We start from the raw sequence: 17688 nt of genomic DNA, 5'->3' as shown, positions 1-17688 counted from the left end.
TTATTGACAAATATTCATTCATATCATTGATAAAACATGTTTCTATTTGTGTTACCTGAATATGCTGTGTGCAGGGATGCTGTATATGAATATAATGATATATAATAATAAAAAATAATATTTATTTATCATCCCCATTGGCACATTGTTGCAGCACTTGTTATAATCTTGAATGTAGCCAGGCTGTGTGTCCTGTCTAACCATCCTCTCCCTGACCCGCCCATTCGCCGCTGCTGCCTGAGCTCGGTCAGGTGTTCTTTGTACAGCGACGTAAACTTTGCATTTGGAAAACTGATTGGATTTTGTGTGGGGACAAACACAGCGAGGCCATGCTCAGACGGATACTTCAAATGGTAAGCTGCTGCTCCAACAGAGTCAACCGTTTCGCTTCTGTTGGGTTAAACCGAGTCGTTTTCCTTGGGAGACACAGGCCTATCCTTGTCTGTTTTCATGGTGGGGATGCGCGTTTTAAAATACAGCGTGTAGTGGCTGGGCGGGGTCTTTAGCTTAATTCAACAGGAGTTCCTCGATGGGAAAAAGAAACAGCTACACCGTCGCATCAGAGTGGACATATCAAGCGCTCCTTTGTGTGGGGTTGACACAGCTAGCTACCAAATGCTAACTTGGTTCGATTGACAGGGATGTACGCTAGCAAGCTAGTACCTGTCTGTATAATGTATTAGCAAACTAATTACTTAACGTGTACATCTTGTCATGGTTAGTCGAGTAAGAAATAACTTAGCTAGCTAGCGAAATTGGTCACGGACTCATAATATTTCCATAGTTTCCGTTAGCTAGCTATGTTATAGCAGAATGTTAATTCATCGTCCACTCATCACATGCTAACGCTAACGTTAGCCACAGACTGACTTGTGTAGTCATATGTCAGCTGGCTGACCGCAACATGATTAAATAAACATGCGTTTTAATTAATTGAGCTTATACTTCTGATAATAGTGCCATAATTATTGGGACAAATTACCAGCTTGTCACTGCAGTCAAATATGGGGGGTAACAGAGGTTAGCTACTTAGCTAGCTTCTTCGTAGGACTACATTTACCACAGGGCATTGCTAACGTTAACTGCATCATTGTGTACCCTTTGAAGTCCTGGCCTTGTTACCCGGAAAATCCATCTTAAATTCATTATGCATTTAGGTCAGGGACTGCCAGACCGGGATCTGGGGATGCTGTTGCAAACGGTTCAAGCATATATCCTAAGAACTACTGTTATAGTCCGTTACCTCTTTACATAAACCTACAGCCGACCTCTGCGGTATTTTGTCAATATTGAAACACCATAGATGACAACACAGGTTTAAGGGCTTATAGGAAACAATCTCATAAAAAAACAACGTTATTTATATAGTGCCTTTCAAAACAAAGCTAGAAAGTGCTTTACATTATAAACAATAATAAGTCTAAAAAAACATGTATAAGACAGAAAACAGTATACAAAGGAACAATAAATACCAGCAGTTGAGAAAAGGCCAAACAGTAAAAGTTTCTCTGCCTGAGATCCTCAGCCAGGAGATTTCACAGCTGAGGGGCCCAGAAAGCAAAACCTCAGTTGAATTTTTGGAGCCATTAGTAAAGCCTTGTGGCAGCGGTCAGGCTCGTAGGGAATTAACAGATCACAGATTTATGCAGGAGCTTGACCATTCAAGTCTGTAAAAACAAACAGTAAAATTAGTTCTAAAACTCAGAGGTAACCAGTGAAGGGCAGCAAGGATTGGTGTGATCTGGTCACTTCTCTCATTTAGGGTTGCAAGGGTATGATATTTTCATGGTATGATAACCGTCAAAGAAAATATCCCAGTTTACAGTATCACGACTTTACAGAGTTATTAATATAAGTCAGAATGACTTTAAAAGGAATGATAATGGGAGGGCTATTTTGGTTGAACAAACATTTTGAGACTTGAAAATATTTTTTCCAGTGGAAGTATGTGTTAAAATTCTCCCTTTTGAAAACAACTTAAATAAAGGTAATATTCTCTGTTGAGCATTTAGACAAGGAAATGTATGACAGCCATCATTTTTCATATGTCAGTATACCTTGAAACAGGTATGCCACTGCAACACTACTCTAAGCATGAGTTAAAAGCCTGGCAGCAGTGTTTTATATGAGTTGGAGTCTTTGGATGTTTCGCCTGCTGATGCCAGAGTAAAGTGCATTGCAATAGTCAAGTCTGGAGGAGATAAAAGCATGGATCACCTTGTCTAAATCTGCAGAGGAAAGACATGACTTGATGTTCTTTAAAGGCCTCAGCTGGGCAAAGCAGTACTGCACAGCTTTAGTCACCTTGGCACTGAAAGACAGCGCTTATGGGCCTCCTTTGAATTTGATGGTCTGTTCTTTTGTACACATCTGTCCTCAATTTAAATAAGTTGGCAAACCACTGACATGGATTAGGCTGTCCGTAACATGGTCTGTCAGTTGATGGGCGTAAACACTCCTTAAGCACTACAATGAATTTTATAACTGTGTCATGTCGGAGCTACTCTGTCACCTTTGATCAGAATTTGTTCACTGATGATGGAGTTTTCAACAGGTTTTAAACTCTTCGCCTATTGGTGTTTTATGTAGACAAAAATCACGCTGTCTGTATATTTCAAGACAGTATAATTAATCCCTAAACAATCTAATTTATGCACAGAAACTGTGTTGAATTAATTATTATTTCTATTCCAGTAAAGTCAGTGTAGTGCTTTTTTATGAGTCGGGTCAAAGGTTGTTCCATGATGCAAATGCTTGGCCTGCCTGCAAAGTGTTATTTGTCTGCTGTCCAACAGGCGCTGAGATAACTCTGTTCAAAGTGCTTCTAGTGCCCCTCCTAACACACCAACCAAAGTATTCACCTGATTCATTCATGCAAACTATCACCAGCCTGAGCAAACCCTTTTTGTGAATGAAACATCTGTGGCCCTTCCACTACATGTTTGTCCGTCAGGCCAGTGGACTGAGTTTACTGGTAGTGACCCTATTACAGTCTACTTTCCCGAGCTGTGGAGAAGACCAGTCAATATTTAGAGGGTCGCAGTAATGCATGTGTACTATAAGCTAAAGGCAACATATTTAAAGTCACACAGTGTTTACTAATCACAAAGCTGAACTGGGAGAGATGACGTCTGTGTTTAGGTTTGTTGTTATCTAGAAGGATTAATAACTGGCTAGTTGATTTCCTTGTAAAAAAAAAAAAACCTCCCAAGTCAGCTGTCCTTAAATGCACTGTATTTATGAGAAAAAGTGAGGGAGACTGGAGGCCTGTTGACACACACATGGGAGGCACTGGGCATACTTTTGCCTGGTCGCAGCTTTGTGGCTGTAGGGGGGAAAAGCCCTCATATGATATCTGGGCAATGGTTTACCAGAAGTTGTGGGAGACTGAAATAAAAACAAAGAAGGTTCTCTGGTCTGATGAGATCTAAGTGGAGCATTTAGCTGTCCTACTAAATGTTTGGTGCCAAGCCAAGCACCGCACATTACCAGACCCACACCATACCCATTTGAGTTGTCAGAAATGTTGATTTATTGATTCTGAATATTCGAAACAGTTTCAATACTCATTTTACACAGTATCGATACACAAGTACCAGCTGCGCTTTCTCACTCTCTCCTAATGTTGAGTCATAAAATCGACATTGGCCTCAATGTCGATTTTTCCCCATGGTAAATGGTATTGAATATTCCTATTTTTAAAGGTATTGTATCGAAGTTAGAAATTCCAGTATCGTGATCTAGTAGGTCCAGTGAATGGGCCCTTCCCATTGTGCTTTAACCATATCAAACTCATGCACATATATCTTTTTTTTAAATCAGTAAATTTCCCACATCCTGTGCCAGGCTGCCTGCAGTTTTTTTGCAATGGTTGCATACCAAAAAAATGACTCATACCACTTTCAGAGAAAGGGGGGTTTCATTATGAATCAGGCTACATTTTACTAATGCAACATTGAATACAATGTTTATTTTTGGTTGCTTTAGTAACTTCTGGTGATTGTTTCGGTTCAAAATAAATTATCAATTCGCATATTTAGGATCAAAATGATCATTGCTTGCCTCCATGACCTCCCACCCCCCACCAATAGCTGGGCTCCGGAAAACTTTCTCCTATTTTCCCCCTTATGGGCAGCCCTGCCTATAATAAAGCATGTTGGTGGTGGCATCATGCTGTCAGGATGCTACACTGCCGGAGGCATAGGTGTGACAGTGGAGGGAAAAATAAACACAGCACATTACAGAGAGATCTAGCATTTTCCAAACAATAATGTTAGTGAAATGGGGGTGGCCAAATCAGAGTCCAGATCTCAATCCAATGGAGAAATTGTGGCTGGACTTGAAAATTGCAGCTCACTCATGATTAACATTTTGCAAGAAGAATTGGGAAAAGTTGACCCATGTCCAGGTGAAACCTGGAACAAGTCCAAAGGTAGTAAATACTCTTTATAGGCATTGTGCAGAAGCTGGAGGAGCTGTTGTCACATACTGCAGTGGTGTTAGTCATGTTATAGCTGTTTTAAATACACATGCTTTCAAGAGGAGAATACAACAACATTCCAGTGAAGAGCTAATCATTTACACAACATTTGTTTAAGGCTTATAGGTCGCACCCAGCATAGATGTTTTGAGTCATGTGAGCCGTGACTCCCGCCCTTTTCCCTGGGAAGCCTCAATGTTTTTCTCTCAAATGAATTATTATTATTAAGGACACAAATCTTCTTCTTACCTTTGCTTACTGCTTCTCTCAGGCAGTTTACATTTAACAAATATGTACAGAGTCTGTGCTTTTATACATTCACACTAATTCGGTCTATTTTCTCCTCTTCAGACTCCTGGGAAGGGAGGCTCCCAGAATGCAGAGTCAGAGCAGCCCAGCACAGACCTTAACCATGATCAGACATCTGAGGTAATGTGGACACTTTGTTTTTCTTAATCAACAACATTTTCTAGCTTTTTATCTACCCTGGAAGCAGAGCTGCAGAATTGAAGAAAGCATCGTCACGTAGTTAATTCTTCTGGTGTGTTTCTGTCTTCAGGGCTTCATCTGCCCTCAGTGCATGAAGTCTCACAACTCTGCAGAGGAGTTGTTCAAACACTATGAGCTGTTCCATGACACCGGAGACCTGCCCGCTCATATGGCCCCCACTCGGTGAGTTATAGAGATATTAACGTTACATTAATTGTAATAATTATTCAGTTTGTGTGTGTTTTGTGAACGTGCTCTTTCCTCTTTTTAGGGAAGACCTTACAATGCTGCGGCAAGAGGTTCAGGACCTGCATGCTTCACTCAAGGTATAGTGTCTGCACAGAACAGCGGTGTGTAAATGGTCGGTTCATTCAAATAATTAATTTGGTGTCTGTGTGTGGTTCACCTGATTAGGAGGAAAAGTGGTTCTCTGAAGAGCTCAAGAAGGAGTTAGACAAAGTCCAAGGACAACTGAAGCAAGTAATTCCTTCAGGATATTTATCATATATTGTGATGGCTTTCTGATCATAACACTGCTTTATAAAACATAATGGCAATGCTTACTCTTACTGTGCGTGTTTCTCTCTTTCCCTCCATTCCACAGAATGATGGACAGGTGACCTCAGAGGATTCAGGTAGGGGACTTTATATTTAAGATAACTGAAGAAGAAGAAGAAGCCACCGAACATCCATCACTAACACGTGGTGCTCTTTCCTCAGCCCTTGAAAGGAAGTTGAACGAGGCAGAGACAGAAAAGTTCAACATCAAGCAGATGAAAGACCTGTTTGAGCAGAAAGCTGCCCAGCTGGCCACAGAGATAGTAGGTTAGTGTGGCGCCAGGAAACTGGGAGGGCTGTGTCTGTGGATCTGCATCATTTAACACTGAAGTACTTCTTCATCATTTGGTTTTATGGACAAAAGGCATTGGTTCTTCATTTTGTACTGATAGAGTTGTCCTCAACTCGTGAACAAGTGAGGTATTTGTGTTGTTTTGATTTGGATATTATTAAATATTTTTGAATCGTTGAATCTGACAGACATAAAGTCCCGCTATGATGAGGAGAAGAGCCTAAGGGAGGCTGCGGACCAGAGGCTGAGCAAACTGACCGAACAGCTACAGAAGGAGAAGCAGGAGAACGAGAGGCTCCAAACAGAACTGGTACAGCACACATGAAATTTCCATTTGGGATTCATTCTCCTCTCACTTGGCTTGAGACATACTTTGTGCTTTGTGTAGACCTTTCATGAATGTTGTGCTTTGGCGTTTGAAAGAATAACGTTGAATGGACACCATGAAATCCATTTTTCTATACAGCCATGATTCAGAGTAGCTTAGAGAGGCTTCATACAACTATAAGTTTAGTTCTAGAGCTTTAAGGAGACATCCATCTACACTCTAACATTTCAGCTGTTACGTAAGGTTGTACAGTAGTTTTGATTGATCTTGAAAAAGCCTGTTGTCACCACTGTCTACTGCTCCGTTGTCACAGCTTTTACACAGTGCCTCTGCTCTTCCCCCTAGCTGCAGCGACCAGGAGTGGAGGATGTGGAGGTACTGCAGAAGGAGCTGGTGCAGGTCCAGACACTGATGGACAACATGACTCGAGAGAGGGAGGATGAATCTGAACGCCTCAAAACCCACTACGAGCAACTGCAGGCTAATTACACTACCTCAGAGGTGAGGGGACCAAAACTGGTGGGACTGGTTGCACCAAAAGGGCTAAAGCCTGGTCTTAAGCTAAGTTGGTCATAACTTGGCATTCCAAGTCTGACCTAACAGTTACACCGGTTGCTAAATCTAGGCTTAAGCCTTCTTGCTAAGACTTGGTGTCAATCTTACACCTAGTCAGGAGCAGGCATAAAGTCAAAATCTCTGCCATGTCTATAAATCAGCAGCCTGATGCACAACACGAGTCACAAACTACCTAATGTTAGCTTTCCTGCCAAAGCCTCCTTTTATCTAGCTAACTTACAAACATGAAAATGCGTCTTGTTCTTCACCTTGGTTTGCTGAATGAGCAACCAAACAAACGTTCACTGGTGAAAAGTGCATTGCTAATGTCAGTCATCAATCTAGAGAGTGAGCTAATTAGCTGGTCAGCAGCAGCACATGAAGCAGGACCTTATGAGCTTACCTGCAAATGTCACTTTGGTCTGTTCAGACGCTGGTGTCGTCTTAACTCTTTAATACCACTGCTAACAACATGCTAACAGCGTACTGTTCGTCCATGAGTTGTACACTTCAGCCAAGTTTGTTTACTTTTTCTCTCCTTTCCTGTTACCTGTGGACAGCACTTGCCAGCTGCTGTCAGTCAAACACAGACACATCTTTACAGCTCTATTAATCTTTGTATCTCGATAGCAGTGAAATTTCCTTTTCCTTGTCTCTGATTCCCCACATTAATGTTGCCACAGATGATAAATGATTAGCTACACATTAGCAAGGCCACTGAAGGATGTCAACACTGTACCCTAGCAACGCATGCACTACTAAGCAATAGCCACACAACGCTTTTCTCAGTTATAGTCATTCCCCAGCTGCAGTGACATTGCGAAAATGCTGAGATATGAGACCCAGAAACACTGACCAATCAGAGCAGACCAAGCTGTTTCAGAATGGGGCCTTAAAGGGACAGGCGCTAAAATTTTCAGAGCGTTTCAGACAGAGAGTGAATGACGTTGTTCTAGCACAGACTCTATAAGGAAAATAAAGTGTTAGTGACTATGAAGGCATGTAAACATGTTCTAGTAGGAACCCAAAATACAAGTACGAACCTGAAAATGTCTTGCAACACAATCTTCCACTCTTCCACCCTAAACTTGACTTGTTGCATGCAATAAAAACATGGACACTGATTCCCACACAGTTTGCATAATTATCTACAAGATTAGATAGTGTTGAGTAGTTTAGTTGCTCTAATTTGACACCCTTTCCATTTCAACTGTTTGCTCAGGCCCTTTGCATATGTAAGATTCATATTCATAATAGGGTTCTTAGTATTAGCCAGCTGTTGTGGTGGCCTGCAAAAGTTTATTGTGAAGTTTGCTGTGAAGTCCAAATGCCCTGTTACATTCCCTAGTTAGCAGCACACTCTACACTTTGTTAGCACCATGTTTCCAAATTTACTGCCAGAGTTTACACCAGGGCAAGTGCTGTTTACATATTCCAAGTCCTGTGTCGTAAATGGTTTCCAAGAAATGCCACACCTCCCTTCATTCTTGACTCTTGATCAATAATCGCTCTGGAATAACTTATGAAATAGTCCCAGTGTACAGTAGGTATGTCATACCAGATGGCTTTGTGCCTAATTCTCACTAATTAATGCCTGGTGAATAATTCAACCTTAACTCCTGCATTTTTTATCCCAGAAGGAAAGGAGCATTTACAGGGGGCTCCAGGCCCTAACCCTCTTTTTCTGCACATCTCTGCAAATTATCTCAAAAGATAGTTTTCATGTTTATGTAACCGAGGAACCACATTCTCAGTATATTTGAAAACTGTCTGGTTTTTGATCATATAATTGCTCTGAGGATAATAATCGACTAGTTTCTTTGTTTCAGTCTGCAAGTAGTGTGAAACAGTAGTTGTAATTCATTTAAGTTGCACAGTATGAAACGTGGGAGTTTTTGTGGTCAGCAGCCAGTCTCCAGGTTGGCCAGCGATTGCATCTAAAACATGAGTTAACATAGCATTCATTGGCTGTTTGCTGTTGTATCGTGACTTACCTTTGTCTGTGTCTCTCTTTCCCTCCCCTTCCTCCTCTGCCTCTCACATACTGTATCCCTCTACAACACTCACTCTTTCTTCAAGATTCGTAAACTGGAGGTAAAACATGTTTCAAGTTGGCCCCAAACTTGGTTTCATCTTTTTGAGTTTCTCTAAGTTTGAAAAGATTTACAAAAGTGCTTTTTCTATTCATTCATTTATTTATTTATTTTTGAACATTGCGTGTTACCTCTTCATGTTTTTGTTGGGTTTTTGTGCCGCAGAGTCCTCGTTGTTACTAATCCATGTTGGCTTTGTTTTCTTCTTTTATGTCAGTCCTTCACAGTGGTGCTTCAGATCTGTTAATGTGTACTCAGTGGTTTACATAAAGAGTGTTACATGTGTGTCTGTTGTGTTGCAGATGACCATATCCCAACTAAAAGCAGAGCTGGAGAAGGGTCCACAGGAAGCGGCTGTCTACACACAACAGATCCATGAGCTGCAGAGCAATCTGAATAATTTGCAGCAGCAAAGCCAGGTAACACACACACACACACACACACACACACACACACACACACACACACACACATCCACACCAAGAACTACAATTATTATAGTTATATAGCTGTTTTGTCGCTCTCAGCAGACTACTGCAGGCACAAACCTGTCTGCTTGTGACATCTGCCACACATTAAACAGCAGTAGCAGGATTTACTTTTATTTTAGTGATGTTAATAGGCCTTCACAGCTGCCCCTTAAGTACAGAGCACGCCATCTCAGTTCCTGTAAACCTTCCTCTGTTGCTCGGCATCAGGCTCCATCACAAAGCCCCGCTGTCACCGGCACTCTTTGGCAACCCAGACATGTTGATACAAAATCACACACAGCTCTATAATTAAACCAGCAGGGGGGGATCTCTGCCACGCCAGCTTTGTCACTTGGGATGAAATACAATCACAGGTAACTGGTGCGATGGGAACTGGGGAATGGAGGCCCAAGGTTCCTGCCAGAGATTATTTCCTCCCCACACCAGGCATGTCAATGCCCTCCCTGCCAAGTAGGTTTCCGGGTAAGAGGGGGATTACAGAACTGGATATCCAGTGTGTTGACCCCATCCCATGCTTCTGCTCGCAACAGGATACCCTTAGACCTGATCCAGATTTGTATCTCATGAGAATAGAGACAAAAGTGATGGAGCAGAAAGTGAGCCACAGAGGATCAGGACTAAGAACAGACAGGCGAACAACCAACAGGGGTTTTCATTGGTCTGCGATTCCAGCATTAGAGAGACCAAACAGGGAGCTGTGACAATGCCACAAGACGAGGATAGCAACAAGGCCACGAGAAGGGATGAACAAAAGAGGAGAGGAAAAAACAGAAAGTGTCTGGAGAGGGTTACTAATGTTGGCCAGCTGCTACGGTGGCCTGCAAACGTTTATTTGACTTCTGTGAAGTCCAAGTGCCCTGTCACACTCCCTACTTAGCAGCTTGCTCTACTATTAACAACATTTCGTTCTTTATCACCATGTTTCCAAGTTCACTGCCAGAGCTTACACCGGGGCAAGTGCTGATCACATATTCCAAATCCTGTGTCGTAAAGCTTCCCCTGGAAATGCCATACCGCACTGTACTCCTGCCTGTTGACAGCTGACTGTTCTTTTCCATTGTTTATATGGCATGAGTTGTGGGTGTTTGTGCCTTGTTGCAGCGCCTATTACGCCAGCTTCTTTAATTTAGAGTATCCAAATGGTTTATGGTACTGTGTGGCGTAATAATTGACTCAGACTATTCCTGTCAATCTTTATTCTTTTTTAGAAGACCCTGCTCCCTTGAAAAAAGTCAGGAAACAATGATTTTACCCCCTATTGTTTTGTTTTCTCTTTTATTTTTCTCTCACTCCCATAATTTCCAAACTTCTGGGCAATCTGCCTCATGTTGTCCTCTCGTGTTCTCACAGAGCCTGTCTGAAAAGCTTGCACGTAAGGAGAAAGAGTATCAGGAACTGGAGGAGCGTCTGGGAGCTGAGAAGTCTGCCAGGAAAGGAGCCCAAAGCAGCCTGAGAGAGAGGGAATCAGAGGTTCAAGAGCTCCAGGCTCGGGCCACAGGGGCTGAGGCCTCCCTGCAGAAGGCCCAGACGGAGCTTGGAGAGAAGACCGAGGAGGTGGCGAAGTTGAAGAATGAGATTACGGAGCTGGAGGTGAAGCACGCAGAGCTGAAGGTTGAGAGGAAACAGTTGGAACAGCAAAGGGAAGAAAAAGACAGCCAGGGTGCTCAGCAGCAGACGGAGATCAGTCAGGTGAGTAGGGTGGACACAGATCAGACAGAGTACAATATCAAAAGAATAAATCAACATTAAGCGTATTAATATTTGGTCACCATGAGCCTCTGGAACAGCTTCAGTGCGCCTTGTGATAGATTCTCCTGAACTCTTTTGACAGGTTGAGCAATTATTTTCCCAAAAGATAATCACTCACCCCTTTGGTGTGTTGATGATGATGGTGAGCACATTGTGCAACATCTCACCCCAAAGTCTCTCATAGGTATTCATTTAGGTTTGCATTTAAAAGACAATAAATAAATGAGAAAAATATAATATCGTTAAAGAAGATAAAAACAAGCAAAAGCAAGCAAATAAATATTTACACATAAAAGGTTATGCGTCTACTTTATTGGAAAGCCACAGTGAAAAATAATGTTTTAATCCCTAATTTAAAGAGTTAAGCATTTTAGCAGACCTCAGGTTTTCAGGGACTTTGTTCCACTGGTGAGGAGCATAGAAACTAAAAGATGCTTTGCCTTGCTTGGTTTCGATCCTGGAAACGCTGAGTAAACCTCTCTCAGATGACCTGAGGGGTCTGGATGCTTCATAGTATACTCCTAAATCAGAGATATATTTAGGCTCAAGGCTATTTAGTGCTTATAAACACCCAGAAGGATTTAAAATCTATCCTTTGCCACACAGGTAGCCAGTGAAGTGAGGTGAGTGAGTGAGGACTGCGGACTCTTGGAATAGTCAAAGCTGCTGAAAATGCAGCATGAACAAGTTTTCTGTATCTTGTTTAGACAGAAATCCTTTAATATATGTTTTTAAGGTGGTAGTAGGCTGATTTTAGCATCATATGATTCATGTATCAAGAGCTGATTTTCTAATGGTATCAAATATTTATTGAGGCCAAAACTGAATTGTGGAATTCTTAAACATGTAGTTATGATTTCCTCCATTTTGTAACTTATGGCCACCAGGTAGTCGATATGTTAGAGACCTATTATGGAATATGGACTGGTTTATGTAACTATGGCCGCTGCATGAATCATGCTATGTGGCACTGTGTAGAGGTCACCATGGAAAAATATATCAATAGAAAATAATGGCAGAGGCTTATACAAATCTCTTTTGGACAAAGTGGAAGCACATTCTACAACACTGGATATAAAGAAAGATAAAGATGTGTTGAAAAAAACAAAGTCAAAGAGGATTCTAGACATCCACTTTCCTCATCCAAGTATCTGCTGTATTTCTTGCTGTTTAAGTTGTCATCTTGTGTCTTCCATCTTAATCACCACCCCTCTTTCTGTGCTCTTCCTAGCTGCACGCCAAACTGCTGGAGGCGGAGAGGCAGCTCGGCGAGGTGCAAGGCCGCCTCAAAGAACAGAGGCAGCTGTCTGGGGAGAAACTGAAAGACCGCGAGCAGCAAGCAGCCGACCTGCAGCTCAAACTGTCACGTGCAGAAGAACAGGTAGGCATCAGATGAAACCCTGATTATCGCTACAGGAGAACTGGAGTAATGTGAAAGAGCAGACAGAAACAGATCCACAAAATGAAGTTAACAATGCATTTAGGGTTATGATTAAAATACAAGTAGAGGAAAAGAACAATTGTGCTTCTGTGTTTTGCTTCTGTAGTTAAAGGAGAGTGCCAGTAAGAATACAGACCTACAGCACCAGCTGGAGAAAGCCAAGCAGCAGCACCAGGAGCTGCAGGCACTGCAGCAAAACACCAACGGCAAACTCCGCGAAGCACAGGTACTGTTCACAAGACAAGCCCTCTGATATCAGTTCTGAAGGCTGGGGAGAGGCTGTGCTGTCTGATGAGTTTAAAAATCACCCAGAGTTTCTGCTCAGAATAATGCATGATGTAGTCCTGTACAAAGTCCTGACGAAAGAGCAGAGTTGCAACAGGGATGTCAGGTGATACTACTGTGATGATAGTTTCATCATTTGATTTTTGGCCTGAGCTCACTCACTCAAAAAGGTGTCCTCTAATATTAAAGATATACTCTGCAGGATTTTCTTAAAAAACAATGTGTAGACTTATACAGAAGTTTTCCCTCCCAATCATCACTGATGATCTCCTAGAAGTGTGCGGTGCTGTATTTTCCTGAAGAGACTCTACCCTCTGCCTGTATTTTCTAATTTTCTGTGCTCGAGATGTTTAGGGACGTGCCCCCACAGTGCTTAGGTGAGGTTGGGGCCTTGATAGCGACCAGAGACACGATGGCCAAAAAAACACAAATACAGTGAGGCAAAACACCAAATGAGAGTGAATCTTGAGTTGGCTTTTACTTGCACTGGGTCTGCTCCATTTCAGTGTGCCATTGTGCAGCTTAACATGTAACAGCAAGGGCCGGGGAAGCTGTTTAAATGGAGTGTAATCTGTCTGCCAGCGGTGGCAATCACATAATTATCAGCTGACAAAATAAACAACAATGTTGGTCTACACGGCAAAAGCCATGGTAACTTTCCTAGCTGACAAACGATTGCCTTTATATACAGTTGTGTTCACAATATGATTTTATTTAAGTCTGAAAAACACTCATCAGTTCTCCGTCTTATTAATCTCCCTTGACTTGTTTGTGTTTGTATGGACCATGTGGTCGTGGTGATGTATATGCCGCTTTCGCAGCTGAAATTTAGTGGCGGATCCAGTGTATCTGCTGGCTATAACTGTCAGATGGTGTGCAGACTCCACCTACTCAGTGCACTGCGGGCGAATACCCATTTTTGCCAAAAAAAAAAACCCCAGTGTAATCTTTCTGTTATGCTGTCATCATGCTGCAGAATGACCTGGAGCAGGTGCTGCGTCAGATTGGAGATAAGGACCAGAAGATCCAGAATCTAGAGGCTCTGCTGCAGAAAAGTAAGGACATTGTGAGCCAGCTGGAAACCGAAAGGGAGGACTTGTGCGCCAAAATCCAGGCCGGGGAGGGAGAGACGGCTTTGCTTAACCAGCTAAAGGAGAAAAACCATGCACTACAAGAACAGGTGATTGCCTACACACACATACTCACACACTCAGTAGCCACTTCTCTGTAGCAGAAAAGTATTATTACTGAAGACACATGCCACCCCTCACACAGCTAATAAATGTATTGTCATAACTTAAACCTGCATCTGAAACCAGCATCATATAGAAAAGCCTGTTTTATTCAACAGTAACAGGCAACTATTTGTCATTTTTGAGCTTATACAACTTGTTTGGTGTATGTGTATATATCTTAAAGGTCACACAGTTGACAGACAAGCTGAAGAACCAATCAGAGAGCAACAAGCAAGCCCAGGATAACCTACACGAGCAGGTCCAGGAGCAGAAGACCCTGGTACGTTCAGCCCAGGACCGAGCCCAAACCCTGGAGACCTCCGTCACTGAACTCACCGCCCAGCTCGCAGACAGCAAGGAGAAAGTAGCTCAGCTGGATGCTCAGGTATGGTCTTCACAAGCATGTCTGTGTAAAATGAAATTAATAACCATGATATTGTTGTTCACTTGAACTACACATGACAAAAGGACATGATTTCAACCCTAAAAGTCAGTTTTATTTCTTAATATCTTACGTATTTATTCATTATAAAACACAATTCATTAATGGTCATGTGGGGCTAGTGCTGCACGATTTGGTAAAAATGTGCGATTGCGATTATGGTGGACAATATCGAGATTTGCGATTGCGATTACAATATAATTACAATAAAATGTAATAAATAAATGGTATCATGAGTCTTTTTGCTTGATTCAGTGTTTCCCCTACATTATATCAGGGGGCACTGACCTGACATAGTTACTGTTAAGGACAGACAGTGTGTCAATGACCATCAACAGACTGAGCACAGTCAAACACGCTGCTCACACAGCAGCGCAGCACGGAACTGGACACACAGCGGAGTGAGCATATGTTGCGTTCAGACGTTGTCACGTAAATGACAAATTCCAGCGCCATAGCACAACACAGCAGCATGTCAAGTGGGCCGAAACCAAGCAAAATTTCTCAATTTTTCATTTGTTATGGAGTCCATGATTTCCCTGTGACACTTACAAATGTTTGCTTAACTGTGCTTGGATGTTGTTTTATGGGGCTCTGGCGGCTTTCAGTTGTCTCACTGTCTTTAACGTTACACGGCTTGGCTTTCTCTCACATGCACTCTTCCTACTTTTCCCTGTGCTGTCTCAAGTGTTGATATAAATTGGTGGTGTTGCCGCGGGACGTGGCGACTTTAACTTTGAAACTTTTACACAGCACGTCTTTCAGGTACAGCGACGTTGGACAGAAAGACGTGCTGTGTAAAAGTTTAAAAGTTAAAGTCGCCACGTCCCGTCTCAAGTGCTGATATCGATTGGTTGTGTTGCCGCGGGACGTGGTGACTTTAACTTTTAAACTTTTACACAGCACGTCTTTCTGTTCAACGTCGCCGTACCTGAATCCAAAGTATCGCCATGTAACAGACGGTTTTTTTTGCCACCAACTCAGCCTGCTCTTGGTCGAGCTCATGCTCTTCTTCAGCATCTGTGTTGGTCACTGCTGCATGCCGGCTGCATGCACCAGGATAGCTTGTGGGCGTGATGTCAACAAACTCCACACACTACAGGAGAGGCAGTCACGTTCACAGGCACACACGTTAACATTTATTTAGCCTACATTAAATCGCAAATCGCAGCCTTTTATGCGGTTATGTAATCGCACAGCCTCACATCGCGATTGCGATTAGATTAATCGTGCAGCACTAGGTGGGGCATAGGTCCCCAATACAAAGGTAGGAGAAACACTGATGAGAAAGAGTTTCTGTGGGTCTGTTTCTCTTCAGCTGAAGGCAAAGACAGAGATGCTGCTGTCTGCAGAGGCAGCCAAGGCTGCACAGAAGGCGAACCTGGAAAACAACCTTGAGACTGCTCAGCATGCACTGCAGGACAAGCAGCAGGTTAGCGTCTTCTTTGTGCCACTGATGTTGTGTCATCACTTTTAAAATATTTTGTCACACCCTGACTTATATGTGTTGTTTTCTTCCTTCTCCTTCTTCACTCTGCTCACTTGCCCCTCTTGTATCCCGCACCCTCTCCCACCATCTTGTAAAGGAGCTGAATAAAGTTCAGAAGAAGGTGGAGGAGCAGGCCCAAAGGCTCAAGGAGAGACAGGAACAGTGCACACAGCTGGACGCAAGTCTAAAGGAATGCAAAGACAAGCTAATGGCCTCAGAGCAGCGTACAGAGCAGCTGGAGGGGCTCAATAAGGTTTGTGTTGACTCTTTACTGTCAGTACCTGATGTTGGACATTAAGAGAGGTCACTTATGCCTCAAACTTTCCTGTCTCTTGTCTCCTCACTATACATGCATCTTCTATTGTATGTGGTGTTTTAATGTAACAGAAACTGGAGTCACAGGTTGGGGAGTTGCAGACCACACGTGACCAGGTGCAGAAAGAAGTGCAAAAGCTGCAGAAGGAGGGGTCACAGGTCAAACAGAAAGCCAAGGAGCTGCAGCGCTCACTGGAAACGGAGAAAGCAGGGTGAGATAAACTATACTGGTACATCATCTTTAAAATGTGACAGTATTTTAGTCATGGAACAACCATATGCTATATAGTTTTTTGTTTCTTTGTATCCTAATACAATATAAACGGCTTTCCACTGTTAAGGGCTACAACACTACAGGAGGAACTGAAGAAAAAAGCAGCTGATTTGAGTGACATTCAGCAGCAGCTGGAGCGCAGTGAGCAGGACAAAGCTGCTCTGAAGGTGAACCTGGACAACGTGACCCAGGAGGGAAAGACTAAACATGCAGAGCTGGACAAAAAGGCTCAGAGCCTGACAGCAGACTTACAGAAGGCCCAACAAGAGAAAGAGGCTCAAAAGAAGGAGCTTGCCTCTTTGCAGGAGAATCTAGGAAAGGCTAATAAGGCACTGAAAGAGAGTCGGAGTCAACTGGACACAGAGAGGAAGAACCATAAGTCAGCAATGGAAGAGAAGGTAGGTTATGTTTTTCATTTTTCAACTTGAGAAAATTTCTCTCACAACAAAGAGTCACAAATTGCCACCTAATTACATCACCAGGACATTCACATCATTAATCTGTGTTAATCCTCAGGAAAAGTCCAATGAGAAGGCCAGACAGGAGCTTCTTAAGAATAACGAGGCCATGACCAAGGCAATGAAAGAATCTAAAGAGCAGTTGGGGCGGCTAGGAGAGGTACGCTTCTGATAAAATGGAAGAGAAAGCATTATGGTTTTGGATGTTTCTTTGAACCTAAAGACCTGCTGTGTGTCCACAAATTTTAGGCAGAGAACAAGTTGAAAGCGCAGCTGACCACGCTGGAGCAGCAGCACTCAAAGACTCAGGGGGCACTGAAGGAAAAAGAGAAGGAGCTGGAGAAGCTGCGGGCGCAACTCAAGACGGCCCAGGGGTCGTTTGAGGAGGAGACGAAGAAACTGAAGGGGCAAGTGGCAGAGTTACAAGAAGTTAATGTCAAGAAGGCAAGTAGCGTTTTTAAATACACTTAAATGCATACTGTAAACTGTCAAATGATTCTGGTGATTATGTAATTCTTGTCTTGTTGGACCTAACAGCTGCCTTTGACACTGTGGACCACAATATTTTAGTATCCCGGTTGCAGCACCATGTGGGCATCTGTGGTAGTGCTCTGGAGTGGTTTAGATCCTATCTGGCAGACAGAACTATGTGTGTAAGCCTTGCTGGTTCTGAGTCCCACTCTGCTCCTCTGTCATATGGGGTTCCACAGGGCT

General features: G+C 42.8%; 1 protein-coding gene across 2 annotated transcripts in view; it reads left to right on the top strand.

Annotated features, from left to right (window-relative positions):
• The first annotated feature begins 216 nt into the window (after window positions 1-216).
• Window positions 217-17688, top strand: part of eea1 (early endosome antigen 1) — a 24948-nt gene continuing 7476 nt past the window's right edge. Inside the window, exons 1-22 of one of the 2 annotated variants that reach the window (XM_050072693.1) lie at window positions 217-353; window positions 4832-4909; window positions 5040-5152; window positions 5241-5295; window positions 5384-5449; window positions 5574-5604; window positions 5690-5794; window positions 6008-6129; window positions 6493-6648; window positions 8782-8796; window positions 9098-9214; window positions 10637-10975; window positions 12267-12416; window positions 12583-12702; window positions 13738-13941; window positions 14181-14381; window positions 15757-15870; window positions 16025-16180; window positions 16315-16454; window positions 16584-16914; window positions 17033-17134; window positions 17224-17418. In XM_050072693.1, coding sequence (XP_049928650.1) covers window positions 330-353; window positions 4832-4909; window positions 5040-5152; window positions 5241-5295; window positions 5384-5449; window positions 5574-5604; window positions 5690-5794; window positions 6008-6129; window positions 6493-6648; window positions 8782-8796; window positions 9098-9214; window positions 10637-10975; window positions 12267-12416; window positions 12583-12702; window positions 13738-13941; window positions 14181-14381; window positions 15757-15870; window positions 16025-16180; window positions 16315-16454; window positions 16584-16914; window positions 17033-17134; window positions 17224-17418 — 2934 coding nt within the window. In that variant the 5' untranslated portion in view covers window positions 217-329. The remainder of the gene's footprint in view (window positions 354-4831; window positions 4910-5039; window positions 5153-5240; window positions 5296-5383; window positions 5450-5573; window positions 5605-5689; window positions 5795-6007; window positions 6130-6492; window positions 6649-8781; window positions 8797-9097; window positions 9215-10636; window positions 10976-12266; window positions 12417-12582; window positions 12703-13737; window positions 13942-14180; window positions 14382-15756; window positions 15871-16024; window positions 16181-16314; window positions 16455-16583; window positions 16915-17032; window positions 17135-17223; window positions 17419-17688) is intronic. The other variant, XM_050072696.1, reaches the window with a different exon arrangement.

Source organism: Epinephelus moara, chromosome 20, assembly GCF_006386435.1.
Source record: "Epinephelus moara isolate mb chromosome 20, YSFRI_EMoa_1.0, whole genome shotgun sequence".
In the NCBI taxonomy this organism is placed as follows: domain Eukaryota; kingdom Metazoa; phylum Chordata; class Actinopteri; order Perciformes; family Serranidae; genus Epinephelus; species Epinephelus moara.
Note: the sequence above shows the minus strand (reverse complement) of the source record. Positions and strands in the feature narration are given on the sequence as shown.